At 43.3% G+C, this 27,123-nt stretch overlaps 1 protein-coding gene across 1 annotated transcript in view; it reads left to right on the top strand.

The window, feature by feature from the left end:
* Nucleotides 1–24,698, top strand: part of LOC132667370 (gamma-aminobutyric acid receptor subunit rho-2) — a 42,312-nt gene extending 17,614 nt beyond the window's left edge. Inside the window, exons 3-9 of the mRNA XM_060616154.3 lie at nucleotides 13,136–13,203; nucleotides 15,019–15,242; nucleotides 16,224–16,306; nucleotides 16,505–16,645; nucleotides 19,593–19,745; nucleotides 20,983–21,179; nucleotides 23,083–24,698. Of these exons, the coding sequence (XP_060472137.3) occupies nucleotides 13,136–13,203; nucleotides 15,019–15,242; nucleotides 16,224–16,306; nucleotides 16,505–16,645; nucleotides 19,593–19,745; nucleotides 20,983–21,179; nucleotides 23,083–23,394 (1,178 nt within the window). The 3' untranslated portion in view covers nucleotides 23,395–24,698. The remainder of the gene's footprint in view (nucleotides 1–13,135; nucleotides 13,204–15,018; nucleotides 15,243–16,223; nucleotides 16,307–16,504; nucleotides 16,646–19,592; nucleotides 19,746–20,982; nucleotides 21,180–23,082) is intronic.
* Nucleotides 24,699–27,123: the final 2,425 nt, after the last annotated feature.

Below are 27,123 nucleotides of genomic sequence, written 5' to 3'. Positions count from 1 at the left end.
TCATTTGATCAATGTCTTATTGAAAAATATGTGAGTTGTTTCCAGAATTTCACTATCACAAATCGTATGTACAAATGTCATTTTGTAATTTTGGCAATCACAGGATTATCTAAATAGATACAGAAAAGCTCTTGATAAAGAAGAACACCTGTTGATGCTAAGAATTCTTAGCAAACCAAGATCTGACAACAGATGAGAAGAAATAAAATCCAGTAGAAAAACAGATGACAAGCAATTCATAGAAGATGAAATTCTGAAGCTACAAGTGTTTAAAGGTGCTCAAACATATTGGTGATTGGAGAAATAGAAATTAAAACAACACTGAGAAAGAATTTTATACCCATCAGATTGGCAAACCTTAGAAAGTTGGATCATGACAAGTGTTGGCAGCCACTGGGCATAAGAGAACCCTCCTTTGCTGTCAGTGAGTGTGACCATGGTGTGTAACACACTGGTCAGCTTTCTACCACAGTCACCCAAGAGACTGGCAGCCTGAGACAAGGACACGGAGCCTCTGTAAGACAAGGGGGATACGGGGTTTATTATAGGACCAGCACAGACTTTAGATCTGGACACAGAGGTCACCAGGTGGGAGAGTTTTGCTACTGGAGGCCAAAGGCAGGACCACGGATTTACCAAAAGAACCATGGAGTCTGTTGCATCTCGGCAAACACCAGTCCAGGGGTTGATTGGGCCAAGCACTTCATGGCAGAGGCCAGCCAGCATGGACGCAAGGGCCCTTTTCTCCTCCATGATGCAAGGTCAACTAAGGTGAGAAGAAATTAGAAACAGGACTAGATTGAGCTGCTGTTAGTTGGTAATTGAAAAATTTTCACACTTTGACGCATGATCTTTTTTGCGAGAAAGGTCAAAAAGCTGCCTTTTTTTCCCCACATTTGAGAAGTGTGAGTTAATTATCCACCTTGCTCCCCTGTACCTCCTGACACTGTACACGCAACCTGAAACGTCCTTCTTCCCTTCGCTACCTGTTAGAAGTAACCAGTGCCTCAAAGCCCAGCCCAAATGCTGTCCCTATGGTGACACTCTCTCCAGTGCCTCAGAATTAATCAAAAGCTGTCTCTTTTGTGAAATTTTCTACAGTGCCTTTGGTTAGAATTAATTGAGCTTTGCTCCTATTATCACAGAGCTCATTGTCCCTCTTAGTGGATTTTAGTCTCCTGGAGGAAGGAACCGTGCCTTCTTGATCTCCACATTCCCAGCTGTGTGGTCTGGGAGACACGGACAGTGTGGGTTGGAATGAATGAACCAGTCAGTCAGGGAAGGTGTGGTGAACCAGGAAACACTGCACACTGGAAGGTCTTATTGAGAGTCAGCTGCAATGCTGATTGATCTCTGAAAGACTGTGACACCTAAAATACCAAAGTAACGGGGCACCTGGGTGGCTCAGTTGGTAAAGCATCTGACTTTGGCTCAGGTCATGATCTCACAGTTTGTGAGTTTGAGCCCCACGTCAGGCTCTGTGCTGACAGCTCAGAGCCTGGAGCCTGCTTCCAATTCTGTGTCTCCCCCTCTCTCTCCCCCTCCCCCGTTTACACTGTCTCCCTCGCAAAAATAAATAAACCAAAAAAGTTTAAAAAGAATAAGATAAAATACTAAAGTAAGAAGAAGAATGCTGAAGTGACCAGCATTAAGGTCTTGTTTGTTTGTTTCAATTAATTTTACTACAAGTCTGAGATTTCATTATAAAAAGAGGCTTTGAAAAGACTTTGAAAAGACAGTATCTTTGAAAAGATACTGCCAGATGACAGAAGACATAGACATTTCTCCAAAGAAGACATCCAGGTGGCCTGCAGACACATGGAAACATACTCAAAGTCACTCATCCTCAGGGAAATGCAAATCAAAACCACAATGAGATACTACCTCACACCTGTTAGAATGACTAAAATCAAAACCAGAAGAAACAACAGGTGTTGTTGAGGATATGGAGGAAAAGGAACCCTTAGGCACAGTTGGTGGGAATGTAAACTGTGGAAAATACTATAGAGGTTCTTCAAAAAATTAAAAATAGAACTACCATGTGATCCGGTAATTCCACTACTAGGTGTTTACCCAAAGAAAGTGAAAATACTAATTCAAAAAGATAAATGTACCCCTATGTTTACTGCAGCATTATTTACAATAACCAAATTATGGAAGCAGCCCAAGTGTCCGCCAATAGAGGAATGGATAAAGAAGTGGTGTGTGTGTGTGTGTGTGTGTGTGTGTGTGTGTGTGTGTATGTAGTGGAATATTATTCAGCCATAAAAAAGAACGAAATTTTGCCAATTACAACAACATGGATGGAACTAGAGAGTATAATGCTAAGTGAAATAAATCAGTCAGAGAAAGACAAATGCCATATGCTTTTACTCAGATATGGAATTAAAAAAACAAATGGAAAAAAGAGACAAAAAAACCCCAGACTCTTAACTATAGAGAACAAAGAGATGGTTACCAGAGGGGAGGTGAGTGGGGGATGGGTGAAATAGGTGAAGGGGATTAAGAGTACACGTATCATGATGAGCATTGAGTCATGTATGGAAATGTGGAATCACTATATTGTACACCTGAAACTAATATTACACGGTATGTTAACTACACTGGAATTAAAAAATTAATTAATTTAAAAAAGACTGCCACATGAGCCGGATTAATTCAATGACCACAGTGTTTCTTTGGACAAACCCTTGATGTGTTTTTTCCCTCCCTTTAATGGGGCAAGTTTTAACTCCTTAGTACCTGGGAGCATGCGTTGCTAATAACTGCCAGCCCTTCTTCAAGTGTGGCCCACAGAGATTTTTCTGTTGTTGGGTTTCCCCATTTTGTCCTGTGGCACAGTCTGGAGCAGTTTATTTCTGCTCACATTGCTGAAGGTGAGTGAAGCCACGCTTCACCTATGGCTAGGGCTGGGTGATAGTCCAGGACCCGAGTTTGGCCGTTTGGAGTCCAGGGTCAGTGGGCAGTGACACTGGTGTGGCAGGCAGAACACCATGGGTACCTGCGATTTCCTTGCAGAATTGGGTCTACAGTGTGGCCCCTCAGTGACTAGAAACCAGGGCTAAGAGGTTGGCAGTCATTCCTTCCCCCAACGTGTATTAAGCCCTCCTCAGGCCAGGCTCTCTGTTCTGTGAGTGCTGAGGGAAATACAATGAGTAAGTTTCAGGCTCTACCCTCTGGGTAAGTGAGATAGGCCACAATAATAATGGCAATGATCATATAACTAATTATAGAACATCTTATATGCCAAACCCTTACATGGGCTTTCCATGGATTAACACATTCAATCCTCATGACAACCGTATGAAGCTGGTATATAATTACACCTATTTACAGATAAGGAAACCGAGGCACGGAGAAATTATGTATGCCCAAGGTCACACTGCTGGTGGATGATGGGACCAAAATCCAACTCCTGGCTACCACAGTAGGTTTATTTTTTGACTCTTTTGAATCACAGAGTCCTTTGAAAATCTGTTTGTTTCCCTGAATAATGATAATCTCTGTTACATGGGCGTGCATGCACACACACACACACGCATGCTTACTTTTTATGTAATTTCAGAAGGTTCGCAGAAGGCTTGCACCTGTCCCTAGGGGCTCCATGAGCTCAGGATAACTACCCCTGCCTGCCTTGCACAGATGATCTCCACATGAGGGCTCTGGTGGAGAGTGACAAATCACAGACATGACAAAGCAGTCAGGGGCAGCTGGAAGGTGGCATGAAGGGTACCGAGGGAGGGCTGAGGAGGGAATGCAAGGCCAGGTGGGGCACCAGAGGAACAGAGAAATGGGCCTTGATCCTCTCCAGAGCCTGTTCTCTCTTCTGGCCCCCATGAGGGCAAGGTGGCTTTCTCGGGCTTGTCTTCCACTTTCTGATTTTGATCATTCATTCCTATAGCAGAGGCTCCTCCACCCACTGACAAACTGGTTGGGGAAGATAGGAGTGGGGGGACTCAGGGACCTGCCTCCTTAATCCAGGCTGGCAAATGACCCCTCTCTTCTCCACCTGTGGGACCACAGAACCTGCAACATCCTCCCTTCCTCTTCTTCCTTCTACACTTTCAGAGGAACCTCATGCCATTGACTTCAGGTCTTGTTATCTATTAATATGATCACTGCCCCACCCTACTCTAATGTGTGGGGGTGAGGGTGCAGAGTTTGGAGGCTGACAAAGCAGAAAGACAACCCTCCTTCCCAGTGGTTGATGGGGGGGGTGGATGAGTGTTCTGGTAGGAAAAGAACAGGACACGGTGGGGTCCGGCAACCTCAATTAGGGGGTTGGGGAAATCCTTCTAGAAGAAAGGTGGGGTTTAAGTTGAGACACTGATCAATTTGACTAGTTTGAGTAGTAATACCTCATTGTGTTTCAAATGGAGTTATGTCTATTTTGTGTGTCTGTGATTTATTTCCTCTTTTTTGAAATGTTTGTTTGAAGTCTCGGCTGTTTTTGTATTGGGTTGTCTGACTTTTTCTTAATGGGACTCTTAAGAATTATTTATATATTCTGCATGCGAGCTTTTTGCCAGTGGTGGTTTTTGATAAACAGGAGTTCTTGATTTCTTCAGTGAAAAATTTTTTATTGGATTGTAACATATATACAGAAAAGTACACAGATCATAAGCGTACAGCTTAGTGAATTATCTAAAAGTGAACATTTTCTTGTAATGAGCATCTAGATCAAGAAACAGTATTTCCAGAAGTCTCCTCTCCCTATAATTATCCTTCCACCATGGGCAACCATTATCCTGACTTCTAATGCCAAATATTCGTTTTGCCAGATAATCTTAATTTCAGTGTAAATCTATTGATCTTTTCTTATGGTTAGTGTTTTTGTGTCTTGATAAGTATATTGCTATCCTGAGATAAGAATATATTCCCCTTGATTACCTTCTGGAGCTTTGTTGTTTTGCTTTTCACATCTGGATCTATAATCCACTTGGAGTTATTTTGCATATTGCATGATTTGCATATGTATTTCCAATTGTCCCCGCATTGGTTATTAAAGATATATTCCTTCTCCAATCACCTGCAGTGATATCTTTATAATAAATTAATGTTCTCAGGCGCCTGCGTGGCTCAGTCAGTTGAGCATGCAATTCTTGATTTCGGCTCAGATCATGATCTCACGGTCATGAGACTGAGCCCTGTTTCAGACTCTGCACTGAGTGTGGAGCCTGCTTGAGATTCTCTCTCTCTCCCTCTGCCTCTCTCCCCCACTTGCGCTCTCTTTCTCTCTCTCTCAAAAACAAAAATAATAAGTCAATGTCCTCAAATGTGTATTTCTACTTCTGGACTCTCCATTCTGTTCCATTTTGTCAACTGGTTCATTTTTATGCCAATTCTTTACTTCCTCTTTACTGTGGTTCTGTAATAAATCAGGATACCTGCTGAAGCACATCCTCCCACCCTGTTTTTCTTCAAGAAAGGCTGCTTTGAATTTCCTGATAAGCATTTTGTCAAGTTCCATAGGAAAATCTAATGAGATCTAGATTAGAATTGCATTGAGTCTGTAGATCAATATGGGATAATTAATATTTTTACAATATTGAAACTTCCAACCCAGGACCATGATCTATTTTTCCATGTACTTATGTCTTTTAATTTCTCTCTATTATATCTCATTGTTTACTTCATAGAGGACATTCAGATATTTTGCTAGATTTTTCTCTAGGTACTTATTCCTAGGTATTTTTGATGCAATTGTTAAAGGCACTTTTGCAAATTTCCTTTTCTAACTTTGACTTTTGTATATTGACTCTGTATTCAACATCCTTATTAAAGTCTCTTATTAATTCTAATAACTTATCTGCTAATTTAAAAAATTATATGTCTAATCTTATACAAATAATGGCACTTTTGTTTCTTTTTTTTACAGTCCTCATAACTTTTTCTCATTTCTTGCCTTATTGTGCTGTCTAGTCCTTTCCATACAATATTGAATAGAAGTGGCATTTATATTCTCATCCCATTCTCAATATTAAAGGAAAACTTACAACACTTTACCATTAAATATGATATTTATTGTAGCTATTTTTTGGTAGTTATCTCTTTTCAGATTCAGGAAGTTCTCTTCTATTCCTATGTTTAAAAAAATCATAAATGGGCACTGACTTTGGCAAAGGCTTTTTCTGTTAATATGAAGGATTATATTGATTGATTCTATTTTTATAGTTTACAGTTTTAAGAAGAATTTCCAAATCTTAATTTTTTAATCTATTTCACTTAGTATACTAAGATATTTTTTAATTGTATTTTTTTTAGAGTTTATTTATTTTTAAGAGAGAGAGAGAGAGGGAGAGAGAGTGAGAGAGAGAGAGAGAGAGAGAGAGTGGGGGAGGGACGGGGAGAGAGAGGGAGACACAGAATCTGAAGCAGACTCCGGGCTCTGAGCTGTCAGCATAGAGCCTGATGCAGGGCTTGAACTCAGGAATGGCAAGGTCATGACCTAGGCCAAAGTTGGATGTTTAAACAACTGAGCCACCCAGGTGCCCCCACACTAAGATATTTTAAAGTTGATGTGATTTCAATATCTAAATCCCCTTGTTCCTATTCTCTATTTTTTTCTGCTGGTTATTGTGTATGTCTTATTGTGTGCCTGGTTATTTTTATTATGAACTATATATTATATTTATGATATTTTTAATAGATATAATTGAAGATAACACCTGGGATGGTGTTATCTTCCTCCAGAGTGGATTTCTGTTTATTTATACCAGGTGCCTGGCAGCACGAATACTCTGTGCTGCCTGAGGCCACTACCACTCCAGATAACTTCAACCTACTGACAGAGTAGGGACTGATGTGATTTGAAGCTGAGCTACATATCCCGCAAGGGCCTATCTACCTTCACTGCTAAGGTATACTTTTGGGGATCCTAAGGTGGAGCAGCCTGCTTGGTGGGCCCTGGATTCTAATCCCGGCCCCAAAGCTTCCTGAAACCATCAAAAGCATCCTTCAGCTTCTCAGTTGCCTTCCTCAGCTAGCAGATGCCCCCAGGAGAAGTGGATCCAAACATTGAACATCCCTCCTTGGGACTCTGGTTCCCTCTCACATCCTCATCTAGGTTTATTTTGTTAGTATCAAAGTCTTCAGAAATAAATTTTTATATTTGGTCCAGCTTTTTAGTTTTCAGTAGAAATGTTAGTGTGAATTATTTAGCTTGCTAGTATTCAACGTTGGAAGACTTTGATTGATTTTCCAGTGTGAAAACAACCTTGTATTCCTGGAATAAACCTGATGTAGAAGTGATTTATCTTTTCTTTTTTTTTTTTTTTTTTAATATATAGCTGGATGTGATCTGTTACTATATTGTTTAGGAGCTTTGATTCTATGTTCACGAGTGACACTGACTGGTAATTTTGCTATCTAGTGCAGTCCTTGTTCTGACTTCATAAAATAACTTGACATCTTTTCACATGGATTTTGATTTTCTAAATATTCTTTTTATATTTTCTGGAAGAGTTTATGTAAGATTGGTGCTCTTTCCTCCTAAAACTTTGCTAGAATTTGTTGGTGAAGGCATCTGGACCTATCATTTTCTTTGTGGGAAAATTTAAAGACTCCGTTTTTAAAATAGTTAAAGGACTTTTCAGGTTTTTGTATTTCTCTTTTTATCAGTGTTGGTCGGTATATTGTATATTCTTGGGGATTAGATAATTTCATCTAAATTTTATTTATTTATTTATTTATTTATTTATTTATTTATTTATTTATTTAATGTTAGTTAGTTACTTACCTGTCTGTCTGTTTTTGGAAGGAGGAAGGGCAGAGGGAGATGGGGAGAGAGAATCTTAAGCAGGCTCCTTGTCCAGCTTGGAGCTTGATGCAATGCAGGGCTCAATCTCATGACCATGAGATCATGACCTGAGCTAAAATCAAGAATCAAGAGTCGGACACTTAACTGACTGAGCCTCCCAGGAGTCCCTCATCTAAATTTTAAAAGTTATTGGCAAAAAGTTGCTCAGAATAACTTCTTTAATTTTTTTCATGTTTGTAGCATATACAATGATGCCTTTTTCGTTCCTGATAGTGGCTATTTTTGCTTTCCTTTTTGCAAGACCAATCTTTTTAGAATTTTATCAGTTTTACCAGTCCTTTCAAAGAATCAATATTTGGCTTTTAACAGTATCCTTTCAATTGTGTGTTTGTTTTCTATTTCAATACTTCCTGTTTTTACTTTTATTATTTCCTTTTATCTACTTAAATTGCTTTTCTTTTCCTAAGTTTTAAAGATGGATGCTTAAAAAAAATAAATAAATAAAGATGGGTGCTTAGCTCATTGAATTTAAGCATTTCTTCTTTTCTGAGATGGTAGTTAAAGTTATACATTTTCCTGTAAAAAACACTTAGCTTGCATTCCATGAGTTTTGATGTGTAGTCCTTTTAATCATTTTGTTAAAATTTTCATTATGATGTCTGCACTGACCCATCAGTTTTTCCAGAAGTATATTGCTTAATTTTCAAATGTATGGAGATCTTCTAGCTATATTTTTGTTATTAATTTCTAGCGTTCATTGAGTTCATAGTTTATATAAATTCTAACCCTTTAAAAGTTGTCAGAATTGCTCTTTGGCACTGTATATAGTAAATTTTTGTAAGTGTTCACTGAGTGCTTCAAATTAATGTTTATTATATAGTTTTTGCATTCATTGTCCTATATATGTCCATTATGCCAAGTTTGCTAAATGTTTTCATCTTATGTGCTCTTACTGGGATGTTTTTGGTCTACCTGTTTTATAAATTCTGAGAGAGATGTATTAAAATCTCCCACTATAAATGTAAATTTTTCTGTTTCTCCTTCAATTATGTCTACTTTTGTTTTTGCATTCTGAAGTTATATCAGTAAATGCACACAAATTTATATGTATATTTTGTTGGTGAATTGATTCATTTATCATTACTAAATGTGCCTCTTTATTTATCTCTTTGTCTACTTTATTGATATAATATAGCTACACTCATTTTCTTTTGGTTAGCATTTGAATGTTTTATCTTTTGCATTTCATGTTCTACTTTTCTGTATCTTATATTTTCAGTGTGTCTCTTTAAATAGCATAAAGTTGGGTTTTGTTTCTTGATCCCATCTGACAAACTTTAGCATTTCTGAATTCTAAAGTTGGACAATGTTTGTTTGTTCAATGGAGCATTTAGTCCATTTTTATTTATGAATAATTTATACGTTGGCTTTAAAACTATCATCCTACTATGTCTTTTTTATTGTCCAACCAATTCTATGTTCTTTCTTTTTTCTCTCTGTTTTTTTGTGGATTGATTACTTTTGGTTATTCCTATTTTGGCTTTCCTATTTTAGTTTTGAACATGCGTACTCTTACTATTTGTCAGTGGCTTCCCAGAAAACAACAGGAACTCTTGGCTTATCATACTAGTATGTTAATTAGCTACTTTTACTGTTCTCCCAGACAATGCAAAGACCTCATCACTTTTACTCCATTTATTCCCTTTCTCACTTAAATGTTATTTTTGTTTGCATTTCTGTTTAGCTTTTTCATTTCCACAATACGTTATTAATATTGTCTTATGGGGCACCTGGGTGGCTCAGTTGGTTAAGCATTCAATTTCGGCTCAGGTCATGATCTCAAGGTTTACTAGCTCAGGCCCTGCCTTGGGCTCTGTGATGACAGCTCAGAGCCTGGAGTCTGCTTCGAATTCTATGTCTCCCTCTCTCTCTGTCCCTCCCTCGTTCATGCTCTGTCTGTCTGTCTCTCTCTCAAAAATAAATAAACATTAAAAATTTTTTAAATAAAATTCAAAATAAAATAAAGTATTGTCTCAAAAATAAATAAACATTAAGAATTTTTTAAATAAAATTCAAAATAAAATAAAGTATTGTCTTACATAGTCAGTGTTTACTTAGAATTGTGCATATGTTTACCATTTTTGTTGTTCTTTATTCATTTTTGCATCCCCAGCTTTCCCTCTGGGATCAAATTCCTTCAGCTTGAAAAACCTCTTCATTTAGGACAGGACACATGTTGGCAAATTCTCTGTTTTAGTTTGTCTGAAAATTCTGTCTCATATTTATTCTTGGAGCCAGTGGGGAAGAAATGACATATATTTTAATTTCAAAAATGGATAAATTCCTAAGTGTGCTTTTTAGGACCATGTGAGGAGAAATGATAGGAAGGCTGAGAACCGAGAAAATGCTTGACTACACAGGTATCTCCCTTATACTGCCTTGCATTTGTCACCTCATTGGCTATACTGCATGAAATCCCACTGGTGACTTCTATTTAGCTTACCAGATCCCTCTCTTAAAGCAGCAAAATCCGTAGCAGTGTGAAGAGGCCAAAGCATGAATGCCTACTAAGTTTAACTAGGCTTTTCTGTCTCTTTATGGGACCCAGGCTTACTCAAAACATAAAATTGTTCACGAAAGGAGGAGAAAATCCAGTAATTTGGAAGAATTCTCCCAAAATCATGTTAGGAAGGGTCACAAAATAGACAGTTCAGGAGAGCCTGGAAACATTAGCCCTACTAGTGCACGTCAAAGGCAAAGGTCAACTCCATTGCACTCAGACCAAGGAGGGCAGAGCTGTTGGTTCTGTTCAAACTTGAGATATGAGTCCCTAGGAATATAGCTTTAGAGCCTCCTGAACACACAGATTGTTTACCTCCAATGACCCAGGTCTCCTGAGAACACGTGGGCAGTGCCTCTGTAGCACTGACGTCATCCTCACAGGCATTATCACATTTCTCTTAGGGCAGTTGTGGAGAGCAGGGCAGGCCCTGAGAACAGAGAGACACAGTAACAGGCTCCAAGCAAGCTGATATATTTTATCTTGAAAATGTCCTTTGCCAAAACAAGCTCCTATTCATACACCGTGCCCATTATCTGAAAACCGGGCCACTGGGAAGTAGGTTCAAAGAGGGCGATGGCTGTATTGTTTCTTTCCTTTGGCTCTTGGAATGACCTGATGTTGCAGATCCCGTGGCACTTTAGAGAAAGGGAGAGGGGGAAAGGAGAGCCGGTCAAGTACAGCACACATCCATGAGAGGCAGTGGTGCCAGGGTTAAGAGCTCAGACTCTGGTCTGTTTTAACATCTCTGGCAACAAAGGGTCCAGAGGATGAAGGAATTAACCAGCCCCACTTCCCCGATGGCAATGCTGGGGGCACATAGCCCCACGAAAGGGAGCAGGGTCTGGGTACTAGGAGAGGACCCTGGCCAGGCTGCCCGCAGACTCTCCCTCATGTTGCAAGCCCCCTGGGGGAGAAAGGCAGACCAGTCAGACCTAGGAGGGAGCCTCCTCCCCACACTGAACATTGCACTCTGGCACCTTCAAAGCACCCTGGGAGCCTAGAATAAAAAGAAAACACAGCTGTTAGAGCAGGGACGTCTCACGGGCCCTGACCTAAGCTCTCAGTTGAAAAATACGAGAAAATAAAAAGATCAACTTACCCCCTAATTTATCCGAGAGGGAAAAGTAAAAATAAAAAATAAAGCATTGTATTCATTTACTTTCACGTTTCAGAACATAGGAAATACCGATTAAATTCCACTAGTAATAAATAAAATTCTTCCATTCTATTAGACTCGGTCAAAAAACGAATCTTCAATGGTGGGATTGCAAGTATTAGCAGGTGTACAGGGGATATTTGTGGGAGTTGGTGAGCCCATCCAATGCTCTAGGCTACCTCCATGAGGACCCTTGGCCCCCCAGTTTGGGCTAGAACTGAGTATTGAGCCTTCTGGTTCCTACTCCATGTCAGAGTCTCCCATCCTTTTTCCCAGCCCATGACCAAAGTCTTGGTGCCTTCCAGACCTTCCAGACCCTCTGGTCCCTCCCAGACCTTAGGTCTCTTCCTAAGACCCAGACTCCTCCAGCCACCCTAAGGTTCTCCCTGCTCAGACCACAGTGGGTCAGAGTGCCCTCGTTCTGCACCCCCTGGCCAGGGTTCACAGGCTCCAGGTGCCACCGGGCTGGCCTCATGCCCTCTGTCCACCTGCCACCTGACTCTCAGAGATGTTTTTTTGTCCATAACTATAATAGCATGTGTTAATATGCTTGATAAACACAAATTTTTGGCTTTCTCCATTCTAGATTTTAAAAATATATTAAAATCTGGGGCGCCTGGGTGGCTCAGTCGGTTAAGCATCCGACTTCGGCTCAGGTCATGATCTCACTGTTTGTGGGTTCGAGCCCCGCATCGGGCTCTGCCCCTGGAGCCTGCTTCAGATTCTGTGTCTCCTTCTTTCTCTGCCCCTTCCCCACTCATGCTCTGTCTCTCTCTCTCTCTCTCTCTCTCAAAAATAAACAAATGTAAAAAAAGTTTTTTAAAAATCTTAAAATCTAAGAAACATTTTATGGAAGTATAACATACACACACAAAGTACACAGATTAAAGTGGGCAATCCACTAAGTTGTCACAAAGTGAGTGTAACCATCATCCAGCCCAAGACATAGAACAGGAAGCCACAGATAAACCCACCGCTAAACATGGTTTTGGAAATCTTGCCACAGGCCAGATGGAATTGAGTGTCAAGCCCCTGTGCTATGTATTCTCCTACTTCTCATCTGACACAACCTGAAAGGGTTTAAAAATCTTGTATAGTTATGTCTTTTGCAGCGATCTGACTGCACAGAGATCTTGTCTCACAGCAGACTGAAGATTTCGAGAGGGCAGGATCCCAGGTATCTGTTAGGTCCTCTGTAGGTAGAGTTTGAATAATCGAACAAATCTAGCCCTGGGCATGCAGGTGTCCCAAGCCCAAATCAGAGGCCATTAGGTACTATCTGTCCTCTATAGATGTCACAGGAGGACAATTGACCAGGGTCCCTATTCAGGCACTAGAGCGTTATTCCCTTGACCCTACAGAGATAACCCTGGGATGTAGCAAGTAGTAATCCAGTTCATCAGTTCATCCAACAAGCATGGGTTAAACATTCTCTTTGGCCCAGGAAAGGCAACATAGGGCAGACACAGTCCCTGCCCTCAGGAAGAAAGCTGAGGCACCCAACATGTCAGGAAGTAGCAAGAAAAAACCCCTCATAGAATTCGAGCCACTGCCTCACCCCTGTTCCAGTCAGGCTACCCCCAGGAAGGGGGTTGGGGTTGCTGACCCAGTGGTAGATAGAAATGTACCTTCACCAGATGTCTTTGCTCTTCTGCAGGCCCTGCTATCCCGGTGGGTGTGGACGTGCAGGTGGAGAGCCTGGATAGCATCTCGGAAGTGGACATGGTACTCAGGGCCCTTGGTGGGGCAGCCTCTGGTGTGGAGTCCTGGGGTTAAGGTTCTGTGAGCACCCGTGGCTGGTGGGGCTGCATGGGTGCAGGCTGTCCCCTGGTTGGTGGAGCAGGGGCCGCAGGGAGTAAAACGGGGACTCACTCAGTTGGCTCAAGTGCACTGAAGCCTAGAGCAGAGATTCTCGACTTGATGGGTAAAAGTAACTTGGGGAGTTGGTTAAATGCACATTCCTGGACCCCACCCTAGTCTTCCTGAACCAGAGTTTCTGGGAGTGGGACCCAGCACGTTATATTTTGAACACACTCCTCAAGTGATGTGACTGGTGAGATGAACCACACGTGGAGGAACACGGGAGGTGGACATTTTCAGACGGAAATTCTGCAGTTTCTGCTCTCCAGTGCCTGCCTTGAGCATCGCTCCCCTACGCATTCCTTGGCAGGGTCCACCGAGGCCAGGTGGTGAAGGAGGGCTCTTTGGAGAAGCCTCGTTTCAGCTAAGACTTGAAGGGTAAGAAGTAGACAGTGCGGGGAGCGCCAGAGCAAGAGCAGGAAAAAGGCCCCTGAGGCAGAAGAAACAGGTTTACAAACATAACCTAAAACAGTGCAGCACAAAAGGAGGAAGAGGTGGGAGTAGAGGACTGGGCAGGTAGGGTGCTGCCTTCCATGGGTGACCCTGCAAGACAGCCAGAAGATGTACAGGTGTGCTGGTAAAGTAGAAGTTTGTGGGCACTATGCTCTGAGACCACCACCACTAGGTGTCTTTCCATCCTTGCTCCCAGAAGAGGATGTTTGGGGGCACTTATTTACTTATTTGCACTTATAACTTAGCACTCGCATCTTCTGGCTGCGGCAGAAGGGTCAGAGTCTTGGTCAAGGCATCAACTATGCAGGCAAGGAGACACTGTTTGGCAGAATGAGCTTTGAGGATGAAATTATAGCAGATATGCAGCTGTCCAACCCTTCATCCATTCATTCCTATGCCCCCCATTTTTCCATCCTGCAAATATCTATTGAGCGCCTACTATGTGCCCTGCCAGGCACAGAGTTAGGGCTTAGGGATTCAATGGTGGGCAGGACACACTTCTGCCTTCAAAGATTCTACAAGACCAATGGTAGAAACTCTCTTAAACGGTTTCTATCATTGACTGTACAGGTTTCTCCAAGTGTGCGCTAACTCGAAACTGAATGCTTAGCCAATAGGTAAGGAGCCCTGTGTGCACAAGTCGAGGTGAGACAGAGCAGGACTTTGGGGAAATCCCGCCCTGCTGGCCCCCATGCCAGGCTGTCCGCCTTACAGCTGCGGGTTTCATTTGCAAAGCCTGAAGGATAGGCTGCTCAATTTCCTGGGCTCCAACCTCATGATGCACTATGAACCATTCTCTTTCCTACGGTTTCCTAGCAGCACCATTGTTGTGGCCACTGTCCTACAGGGCTGCAGAACTGTCACCTCCAACTCTGGAAGCTGAGTCTGAGGTGTCTGTTACATTGGTTGATGATGAGTTGGCTGTAAGAAAGGAAGGTTTCTGGGGCGCCTGGGTGGCTCAGTCGGTTGAGTGTCCAACTTCGGCTCAGGTCATGATCTCACGATTCATGGGTTCAAGCCCCGTGTCAGGATCTGTACTGACAGCTCAGAGCCTGGAGCCTGCTTCAGACTCTATGTCTCCTTCTCTCTCTCCCCCTCCCCTGCTCATGCTCTGTCTGCTTCTGTCTCTCAACAATAAATAAATGTTAAAAAAAAAAAATAAAAAGAAATAAAAAGAAAGGAAGCTTTCTAAGCATTTCTGTTTGGTGTCATCTCGGACTCCCATAGGATTTCACCATGACCCTGTACCTGCGGCATTACTGGAAGGATGAGAGGCTGGCTTTTCCCAGCACCAACAACAAGAGCATGACCTTCGATGGCCGGCTGGTAAAGAAGATCTGGGTCCCCGATGTCTTCTTTGTTCATTCCAAAAGGTCATTCACCCATGACACCACCACTGACAACATCATGCTGAGAGTGTTTCCAGATGGGCACGTGCTGTACAGCATGAGGTAAATGCCCATGGGGTCACTGTTTCTTTGTCTAATGCCATTCTACTATATATGATCAGTCTCTTTGGCCCTGAAGAGTTTATCGCTGTCATTAGGCTTGTGGGCTATACAGATGGTCCAAGTCTCCTGACACCTGTTAGAACTTTCTAAAGATGAAATGATCACCCTAGTAGCCAGTGACTTCCCGTCATCTGGGATCTTAAACTCAGGCTAGGAGACTAGTTAGGCTCGAATGAGTTTGGGGAATCAATGCCCTTCTAGATACCTTCCACCCCTGAGAGCCTATGATTCTAGTTTGTTGGTAATAAAGATTAAAAAAGGTAACAATAGGGGTGCCTGGGTGGCTCAATCAGTTAAGCGTCAGACTTAGGGTCAGGTCATGATCTCACAGTCCATGAGTTCCAGCCCCGCGTCGGGCTCTGTGCTGACAGCTGAGAGCCTGGAGCCTGTTTCTGATTTTGTGTCTCCGTCTCTCTCTCTGCCTCTCCCCCACTCCTGCTCACTCTCTCTCTCTCTCTCTCTCTCTCTCTCAAAAATAAATAAACATTAAAAAAAAAGGTAACAATAGCTACTGTTTATTGAGTGCTATTGCAGATTGACTTGTGGACTAATGAGTATTACACAGGCTTATTCTACATCTTCTTGGCCTGCTTGTATGCTTCACCAGAATTCAATGCTAATAGCCTTGGGGTGGTGGAGGGTGGGGGGAGGGCATAACCACCCAGGCATCCTTGAGGGAGGCAGCCTGCTGGCTGAGGGCAATGCCCAGAGAAGGGTGCAGATGTGGGCCACTGACGGCCAACACCCTCAGTAGCCGGGACCTGGGCCATGTCTTATGGAAGGACAGAACTCTAAAAGTTAGGGTCCTGCAACTTAGATACTGGGATTTCCAAACTGCTGAAGTAGACGTGAGGAGGCAGCTGCTCTTGGTCATGCCAATAACTCACTGCATGAGCCAATATGCTCTTTTGGGTTGCCTAGGATTACCGTCACTGCCATGTGCAACATGGACTTCAGCCACTTTCCCCTGGACTCCCAGACCTGTTCTTTGGAGCTGGAAAGCTGTAAGTATCCGTATTCTTAATGACAGATCTTTGCCTTTTTCCCTGTCCAATCCTTGTGCCATTTTAGTAACGTGAGACCACGTACTGCCTGCCAGTGTTAAGACCTGTTCTCACCGAAGCTGGTGTAGGATTTCCCTGTTGTTTCAGCCTGCGTCAGAATCAAAGGAGTCAAATTAACTTATTTTCCTCTCCCCAAAGATGCATATACAGATGAAGATCTGATGCTGTATTGGAAGAATGGGGATGAATCCCTGAAAACAGATGAGAAGATCTCCCTGTCTCAGTTTCTGATTCAGAAATTTCACACCACTTCCAGACTGGCCTTCTACAGCAGCACTGGTAGCTAATGTTTGCCATGGTCTAATTCAAATGTGGAAGAAAACACATGAGAATTCTCCAACCTTAAACTTTTCCCTTTCTAATGAAAATGAATTTGCATTATTAAATAACATATAGTTCTACCAAACATTAGCAGCACTTAAAAGCAGGGTTTTAAAAAGTTGCTGTCATGTCTCTCATGGCCAGAGGCAACCACTCCTAACGAAGTGGAACACACCCTTGCAAACATCTTGCTTTAATTATGTAATTGCACAGTTGTGGGGTCATGTTTTACATGCTGTTCGGTAATCTAGTTTATTTGACTTAATGATATAGATGATAGCTTTCCGAGGAAATGTATTTATTACTTATATTTCAATCTATAGATTTATTTTTAATGCTTGGTGTAACTCATCCTGGACCCTGGGCTGTGTCTGAAGTTTTGAGAGGATGCACTTGTCAGTCCCTTTCTAATCTCACTGTGAGCTCTTGTAGTAGTTTTCAGAGGGCTGTCATAATAAAGTACCATGGTCTGGGTGCCTGAAACAACTGGAAGGTATTTGCCAAGGTTCTGGAGGCCAGAAGTCTGCAGGACATGCGCCTCCCTTAGGCTCTAGGGAGGAACCTTTCCTTGTCTCTTTCTAGTTTCTGGTGGGTGCTGCATTGCTCTGATGTCAGCTTCTGTTATCATATGGCATTCTCCCTGCGTCCCTCTCTGTGTCTTCACATGCTGCTGTTTCTGTGTCTCTCTGTCCACACTTCCCTCTTCTCTAAGGACACCAGTTGTTGGATTATGGCCCATCCTAATCCAATATGACCTCGTCTCATCTAGATTCCATGTACAAAGACTCTATTTCTAAATAAGCTCACATTCACAGATACTGGGAGTTAGGACTTGGACATATCCCAATTCAACCCACGATAGCCCTGTGGTAGCTACAGGACCCTAGAGGACTTCTCACTTAATTACTCTTTGTGTATTGGGAAGCCCAGGCTCTTCTGTGGAAAGCTTTTGTTCTACTTTCTGCCCCCACATGGCCACCATCTCCCTGTTCATCTGCCCCTCACACACCCCTCTGTCCCCAACATCAAACGTGGAGAAAGTTCGAGCCTCAGTCAAGGTTGTGTTAGTGTTTAGACAGCTCAAGCTTTCTTCACTTTATGCCCACAGTGCTTGTCCTCATCCCTTTCTTCCCTTTTCTGTCGATATGTATGTCCACAGAATTTTCTTTTCTCATATCTTCTTGGTAAGTTCAAACCAACTCTCTTTCTAACACCAATTTTAAGAATGTCTTACATAACTTTTTATTATGTGCCACTGTTTTTTAAAAATATTTTTTCTTTTTTTATTGAGGGACAGAGTGCATGCATGCACACGCCCTCGCGCACAAGTAGGGGAGGGGCAGAGAGAGACAGAGACAGAGAATCCCAAGCAGGATCTGTGCTGTCAGCATAGAGCCTGATGCAGGGTTCCATCCCACAAATGATGAGATCATGACCTGAGCCAAAATCAAGAGTCAGACACTCAACAGACTGAACCACCCACGCTCCCTTTTATTTCTTTATTTTAGAAAGACAGAGAGAGCATGAGTGGAGGAGAGAGGAAAGAGGGGGAGAGAGAGAGAGAGAGAGAGAGAGAGAGAGAGAGAGAGAGAGAGAATCTTAAGCAGACTCCATGCTCAGCATGGAGCCCAACATGGGGCTTGATCCCTTGATCCTACAACCCTGGGATCATGACCTGAACTGAGATCTAGAGTTGGGAGCCCAAAGGACTGAGGCACCCAAGCACCCCCAGAGTATACATTTTTAAGGATCCTGGTTTCTTCCTAGTGTTTCCAAGGCAACTCTCCCTGATTTTCTTCCAAGGAAAGGATAGTGGAATAGTCCTTAGCAGAATGAGGGCAACTCTCAGCCTTTCCAGAAAAACCCTGTGCAAACCTAAGGAACAATGTGATTTGCTTCATGGGTGCCAATTTAAGTGTGGAAAATCTGACATGACTGGGTAAGCGCTGTGGTATGAATAAAGGATTGGGAGTTTCTGTCATAGTTGAAGAGTACTTTCTATTTATCCACTCCACTGAAAGCACCTACCTCATTGAAATAACCCAGGAACTTACATAGTAAACCATGTGCCAAGCTTCTAATGGACCCATCCTATTGTTCCAGCCTTTCCCTATTGATCCACCCCTTCCTTTCCCTGACTCAGTACTATCTTTCCATGCCAGCCAGTTGGGCTTTGTCCCCTTCCTCAGCAGCATTTTTCTGGGTGCAGCCTGAGGTCCTCCTGCATCCAAACCATCAGGGCAGTGTGCTTGACAAACAGATTTCTGGGCCCTCTTGCAAGCTACTGAGTCAGCATCCCAGGCTGGGCTGAGATGGGAGTGGGGTAGGTGTGTGCACACAGTTTCAGTCCACTTTATACATTTATACTGTCCTTGCCACCATCTGTGGTCCCAGTGATTGGGTATCGATTTTGTGGATCATTTGAAGCCTTACCATTTTAGTCTTTGTTTACAACCACTCATCTTGTGATGTATGTGGAGGTTGGCTCAGCTGATAATCTACAACAAAGGGAATAGTGATAAGATCCCAGCTCTGCGGGCTCCTGCCTCACTGGTATTGGAATCAATAAAATAGAACCAGTCCCCCTGTCTTAGGTTCCTGAGCTGTGAGTCCTCAGGAAATATGGTCCTGGTTTGCAAATAACAAATACCAAACAAGCAGCTAAACCTAGATCTCTCTACCTTTTCCCAAAGTGCTATGGAGAGAAATTAGGTAATATTGAATGAATAAATGTGTTTATAGGAGAGAGGGCTTCGATTTTAGAAAGGAGATATATTCTATTAAGTCAATGATCATTCACTTTGAACTTTCTGCTGGAGATGAGAGCAATATGGGGGAACCCAGGGAAGGAGTTTGTTTTTGCCTCTCTCACTGAACCTCACTCGCTTCCTCCTGTGTCCCCCAGGCTGGTACAACCGTCTGTACATTAACTTCACGTTGCGACGCCACATCTTCTTCTTCTTGCTCCAAACCTATTTCCCTGCCACCCTGATGGTCATGCTGTCCTGGGTGTCCTTTTGGATCGACCGCAGAGCTGTGCCCGCCAGAGTTTCACTGGGTAAAAGCATGTGATAAGGTGTGATAGGGTGGTTATTTTTTCATAACTGATCACTATAAAAAGAAAAAGTAGGGGCGCCTGGGTGGTTCAGTCGGTTGAGCATCCGACTTCAGCTCTGGTCCATATCGCGCAGGTGATGAGTTCGAGCCCTGCGTCGGGCTCTGACAGCTCAGAGCCTGGAGCTGCTTCCGATTCTGTGTCTCCCTCTCTCTCTGCCTCTCCCCCACCCATGCTCTCTCTCTCTGTGTCTCAAAAATAAAGATAAACAGTAAAAAAAAAAAAAAAAAAAAAAAAATTTTAAAAGAAAGAAAAAGTAAAATCATTATTCAGAGTTCTTAACTGATTGGCTGCCAGAGCCAAAAAGAGCAGACTTGCCTCCTGCTTCTTGCCCTCACTGTTCCCACACTGCTCTCAGCTTCCTAGACTATTTTATGAAAACCACAGGGAGCTACAACTGCATCGGCTTTGCTCGAGTCATTTCAGAAGGAAAAGGCTTGTCTGGGGAATAGATGTCCACTACCAGCAGTGTTAGAGCTCACTACGTCGATGAATAAGACAATTCTGCAAATGCCAAAAATTTATTTTGTAAATACAAGAATTTTGTTTGTTGGCCTTGTTTGCACAGAGTGAGAGTTTGAAAGCAGGGCCTGTATCAGGAGACTTGGGGGGAGGGAAAGGGCTGTATGCCCTGGAGTTGTGGTTTTAGTCCTTGCAGACCCTAAATTCCAGAGTGAACCATAACAGCTCATCGTTGTCAATCTGGACAAAATCAGGCTGGGCTCCCAGAAATGTGAGGGTTTAACCTGCAAGGCACAGCGAGGAAGAAACTAGCATGCAGGCTTCCGGGAATTTCCACAGTCTTCAGAGACTTAACGTGGCCCAGAGAGAGAATGAGGCCATTCCTTGTGGTGTGGGAAGTTTCCTTTAGTGGTGTCCTTTACTCACTGTTTCAAATTCCATATCTGGACGGGTCCTCCGTGAAGCCCTGCTGATGTGGTCAGCCATATCGCAGAGACCCAGTCCCCCAAGGGGCATAGAATGAAAGAGGACCAGCAGTGAGCTGGCCAGGAGGGGGGCTGCCTGCTGCCTGTGGGGCAGATCCTCAGCATGGATGTTTCCATGCCCCGGGTATTTCTCGTTAGATTTAAGAGATGGAGAATATAACACGGTGACTCAGTGGACTGTGGGAGCAGTTCTGTACCCTTGTCGGCGGCTGAACTAGAGCTGGATGTTGCAGGTATCACCACCGTGCTGACCATGTCCACCATCATCACGGGCGTGAACGCCTCCATGCCCCGCGTGTCCTACATCAAGGCGGTGGACATCTACCTCTGGGTCAGCTTTGTGTTCGTGTTCCTCTCGGTGCTGGAGTACGCAGCCGTCAACTACCTGACCACGGTGCAGGATGGGAAGGAGCGGAAGCTCCGGGAAAAGGCGAGACAAGTTTCATTCATTTCCTGTCCTAGCTCAAGTTACTGGTTGGATGAGAATGGCAGGAAGGAGGGTTGTGTGTAGAAAAGGGCGATGTTTATGCAAAAGGAGGGAGATCTATTTTAGAGTAGGTTCTAGCTTCTACCACAAAGGATCCCAGAAAGCAGAAAGTCTTTGGATCAAGACTAGGAACAGGAAGACCTGGATCCTTAGGTCCAATTCTGCTACTTATACTGGGCTTCCGTTTCCTCATCTGTAAAAATGGAATAGCTGAACCCTCACCTCGCCTTCCTCCCAGGGTTATTGTAAAGATCTCATGAAGTAATGTATATAAAAATTATTTTGAAGCTGTGGGGTTCTAGAGTATCTAGTATAGTATGGTATCTAAAGCATCTAGATAGTATAGTATCTAAAGTATCACTCTTACTATTGAACATGTTTAGGGAAGGTTCCTCCATGTCCTATGACCAGACAAAGAGAGTTCTAGAGTTGAACATTCCTGTGTTTATCTGTGCTCTGACCCAGTGAAAATTCAGCCACATACAACTTTAGCCTTTAGACTCATTGGAAATACTATGCTATATACACTGCACTGCAGTATATTAACCCATAGCATGAGATACAGTGGAAACGAGAAATTCAGGCAATGTGCATAGGCCTTTGGCACAGGGAGGGAAAGTCAATTCCTTTCGTATTCAGACTCTCATTAATCGCAATAAGAAATAAAATGTCAACTTGTTAACCAAATCATTGCTCATCATCGCACCAATCGAAATGGGCATTCTCCTAAAAGGTATAAAGATCAGGGGATATGAAAATCCCACATTTATGCACGTCTAGGTGGCTAATAGCTCCTTAACATAAGGGACTTTTAAATTTTAGGAAAAGAGGATATGTTACCTTTTCAAAAATAGTCTTTCAATGCCCACATCATACGTGTTAAATATTTCTACACTGCCTCCAAATAGGCTAAATCGTTTAAGAATTTATTTTTAAAATTCTATTCAAACCTTTTCTACTTTAGCATTTGAGTGGTATGCACTCAGATTTTCAATAATCTGCTCATCAGTCATTGTCAAATGATTTTGGATTATATTTAAACATTTTTGATTTATAATCAAATGAACTTTCCCAGATAGAGCTGTTGAAAAAAAATAACAAGCCTTCACCTGACAAATATGGGCTCATGAATTGTCGAGTGGTGCCAGCTAGAAGCCCACTCTTTGCTGACTCAAATTTTGGAAAGAAGTTAAGTGAAACCATTTCCTTCCTTAAAAAAGGCATTGCAGGGGCGTCTAATGGGCTGAGTTGGTAGAGCATGTGACTCTCCATCTGAAGGTTGTGAAGTCAAGCCCCACACTGGGCATGGAACCTACTTAAAAAATAAAATAAAATAATAAAAATGCATTGAAGGCACCATGACCTTTTATGCTTTAGAATAAGGACACTTTCCTACCTAGTCATCTTTTGATTCATGCACAAAGAGGTGGAGACCCACAACTGGAATGAGAATGCGCAGGTTTAAAGTTTTGACTCTGACGCTAGCTATGTAATTTCAGGAGAACTATATAGCCTCTCTGGGTCTTCGCCTCTCTGCAGCTGAGAGCATGTGAACTCAATCAGTGATTCTGGATCCTGGCTGCAGAGTAGAATCACCTGGGGAGCTTCGAATTAATTCGTTTAGAGTGGAGCCTGGGTGTGGCCATTTTAAAGAGCTCCTGGATGATTCTAATATGCAGCCAGGGCAGAGAGTCATTGGACTGAGTGATCTCTGGAGATCCTTCTAGTTCTGCCTTTCTGTGGTTCTGAGTAGCCAGAGGGCTTTGCTTTCGGCCCAGGCCACCTCCTCTGCACCTCCCCAGGGTCTAAACATGCCTGCCACCTCTCTTGTGTTTGCTGCCTGCAGTTCCCCTGCACGTGTGGAATGCTTCACTCAAGAACCATGATGCTGGATGGAAGCTACACTGAGTCTGAGGCCAACAGCCTGGCTGGGTACCCACGAAGCCATATTCTGACAGAAGAAGAAAGACAAGACAAAATAGTGGTCCATCTGGCTGTGAGCAATGAATCCAACTCCTCTAGGAAGAAGGGGCTTCTGAAGGGCCAGATGGGTCTTCGCATCTTCCAGAACACCCATGCCATTGACAAGTACTCCAGGTTGATATTTCCTGCCTCCTACATATTTTTCAACTTAATTTATTGGTCAGTGTTTTCCTAGAAGCCCTGAGGCTATGCTTGGGAAAGGACATAGACATCTATGGGGCCTGGCTAGCCGTCTGCACATGGACCTGCTGACCACTCTTCCCTCACCAGACGGAGCAGCTGCCCCTGGACCACCAGATCCTGGACCATGATGGCAGTACCCCCTCTCAGAGGAGCCCAGGAGCCCTCCAGCTCCCTTTTCCCTGACCTCATGGGTTTGCTCCTCATTAACGGTGTGTTCTGTGTCCTACTTCATGCCTCATTGGGACTGTCTTCTTCTGTTCTTGTGTGTAAACAAGAGCACAAGAGCCCCCCCCCCCATAAAAATGACTCAAATGCCTCCTAGATATTCTGATACCCTAAGGAAGCCCAGGATTCAGTTGTGAAGGGACAAGGAAGAATAAAGGGCAAGCTTAGGGGCTTTATGGATAAGAGACAGGAAATAGGATTCAAAATAGGAATTAAAAAATATGTAAACCCGTACAACTAGATTAAGTGCCTACCTAGGATGGAAAAAAAAAAAAAAAGCTCAGATCCCTGATTGGAAATGATTTGACCTGTGTGAGTCTGGCAACTCACAGGATTTTGCAATCCATTCAATCATTCGTTAAATATTGAGCACCTACCTTGTGCCAGGTACTGTGAAAACGAACAAATAGAAGTCTCTTTTCTCAGAGAACTTCTCTAAGCTTGCACTCATCCTACATATGGCAGAGGGTACTTCTGCCCTTCTTTCTCTCCCAGCCCCCACTTACCCCATAGATCTGTTCTGTTTGCTGGTGCTTTTACTTCTATGTCTGTCTAGAAAAGCACTTTCTGTCTCCTGTGAGGCCCTCCTAAGGCCAGCTTAATACTTCTTTCTTGGAATCTCCATTCAGGGCAAGTATAGTATTGGGGAGAAGGCCAGGGATTTGAGAATGGGTGATAACAGAACTTGGTCTTGGAGAGGAAGGAGCCATGAGTCTGCTGTGGAAATGTGTTCCATCCTACCTCCCTTTCTGGGCTTCTCCCCCAGCAGGCAGATGACCTCAATAATTCCTGTGTCCACCCCTTCCCCCACCCCAAGGGTGGGCAGAACTGCCCCTGCACCCTGGAATGATTTCTCCTTTCCACAAGGAATTGACTTTCCTCTAATGTGGCTAAGCTCAAATTAGGAAAGCAATCTGATTTATTGAATCTATAGTAAGTTGTGAATGACCATTCCTCTTAATCCTATTTTAGGTGTTTTCTAGTTAACTCAAGTGAACTTCTAATTAGCAGTATTTATGGAAATATAAAGGATATGATTTTGAGAAGGGGGCCTTTTCTTTAAATCACAGCACTTGGGGGGCGCCTGGGTGGCGCAGTCGGTTAAGCGTCCGACTTCAGCCAGGTCACGATCTCGCGGTCCGTGAGTTCGAGCCCCGTGTCAGGCTCTGGGCTGATGGCTTGGAGCCTGGAGCCTGTTTCCGATTCTGTGTCTCCCTCTCTCTCTGCCCCTCCCCCGTTCATGCTCTGTCTCTCTCTGTCCCAAAAATAAATAAAAAACGTTGAAAAAAAAATTAAAAAAAAAATAAATAAATCACAGCACTTGGAATCAGAGGGCTGATCTGGGGAGTAGGGAGGGAATGCCCAGCTCAGATTTCTTGTTTAATAAAAGAAGTTGTTCTGCTCTGTCCCCTACCTGCTGCCCCTTCTACCTTCCTGCTCAGGGTCTGAGCATCTAGTCCTTTGGTCACAAGTATACAAATGGTACAGGAAGAGAGTATAACCCTGCCTTAAATCAAGTGAGCTCTGGCCTGTGGAGTCTGCTTTGCAGCTCCTGACTTCCAGGGGCAGAGCTTTTTAGTTCCTGAAGATTAGAGCACAGGTAGGTACGAGAGCCTCCTGAAGTTTCAAGTCAAGGGCCCGTACATCCTTGATCTGCTCACTTCTCCCGCACCACAACCGCCATACGGTTGCCCTATGCATCTCCGCTTCTCTGGTCCTTCCTTTCGTCAGTTACCCACCCATTTCCTCTGTTCCCATACCCATTCCTTGTGTGATCCTGGTCCCAGACACCCCTTTGCTTTGCCACTCTACTGTCCCTGTTGAGACCCAGACTCACCATCTCTGGCCACCAACCCTACCAGTACAGAGTCTGTGTGATCAGGACTGGGATTTGAGGAGTTAAACTCTCAACAGGACAGCCTCCAGGCAATAATATGGCATAGATTACCTTGGGCAACTGCGAGTTTGGGAGGTTCCCAAGACCACTCTCAGGTTTAATAATTCACTGGAAGGACTTTCAGAACTCAGAAGAACCATTATACTCACAGTTATGCTTGGATGTGGCAAAAGGACACAGATTAAAATCAGTGAAGGAAAGCACCATTTAGGGCAGGGAGCAGGAGAGACCAGGCACAATTTTTAACTATTCTCTGTCAGTGAAATCATGCAGTTAGTGCTTATTTCTCTCAGCAATGATGTTTGACAATATGTACCAAGTATTGCCAACCAAGAAAATGTACCCAAGTCCATCAAGGTGTGCAGAGTTTTTATTAGGGGCTGGCCAATGTAGATACAGCTAACTGCCCACCTGGCTGACCTTAGTCTCGAGCCCTTTCAGAGGTTGAGCTGACAACTCTTATCCTTAGGCCTCCATCATAAATCACACTGTTAGTATAGACTATCTGGCTTGACCCAAGGCTCCAAGGTAAAGACTCTCCTATCAGGCAGTATATTCCAAGGGCTTAGAAATTACCTCCAAGGAGCTGAGGCTGACACAAACCCTTTCTTTTGTCAAGGCTAATCCTTTAGTGCACAGCAATCTTTGTAAATTACTTATTGTTAATGCTGATCACTGGGTTGCTATTATAGATTCATGCAACAAACATTTTAAACATGCCTTGCACTGGGATGTTCAAACTAAGAACAAGAGTTAGTTGCAGCTGTCAGAGAGGGTATGCATATATAGAGGACAGTGTACACAAATATCTACAAGTTAAGAAGTGTTAAATGCTACAGTAGTGGTTCAAAGTGTAATGGGAGTGCAGAGGAAGGAGAGAATGATTTCTACTGGGAACACTGGATCTCATGGAGAAAACACCCCTGAGCTGCCCCTTGAAGGTTGGAGATTTGGAGATGAACATGCTAGACGCACATCGCACATGTAGAAAAGTACGTACTGGATCTGTGCCATCCAATATGGTAGCCACTAGTCATGTAGCTATTTAAATTTAAGTTAAAAGTACGGTTCTTGCCACTGCACTAGGCACATTTTCCAAGTGCTCTTCTCAATTGCCGCATGTGGATAGTGCAGACCTAGAGAATGTTTCCGCAATCACAGAAAGCACAGATAGTGCTGCTGTGGATGAAGGGGTCAGCCTGAACAGGGGCATGAGAGCAGCAGGAAAGTCTGGGGCTGCACAGTGTAAGGTTTGTGGGACAAGTCATCTGTTTTGCTGGGTCCTAGGCTATGGGAAGAGGAGGTGAAAGACCAGCACTTTCCACAACACTAGGGTCATGGCAGGCTTCCCCCATGCCAGTGCCAACAAGGACAGCGCCCCCTCCCTGGAGTTGTCTGGCCCAGAACCACTGGGTTTCCTAGCCTCATGGACAGATGAAAGATGAAACTATGAAAAACAAGGATTATTGGATGGTACAGGGCATCTGGACTTGTTTAGAAATTTTTACTCTCTATAGATTCTCGTAGGCCACAGTGCTACTCAAAGAATAATTATGTTGTCATTAAATAGATTGCTGTAGTTGTCTTATTTAATCCCAA

This window comes from Panthera onca, chromosome B2 (genome assembly GCF_046562875.1).
Source record: "Panthera onca isolate mPanOnc1 chromosome B2, mPanOnc1 haplotype 2, whole genome shotgun sequence".
NCBI lineage: Eukaryota > Metazoa > Chordata > Mammalia > Carnivora > Felidae > Panthera > Panthera onca.
This window is presented reverse-complemented; position numbering and strand designations above follow the sequence as displayed.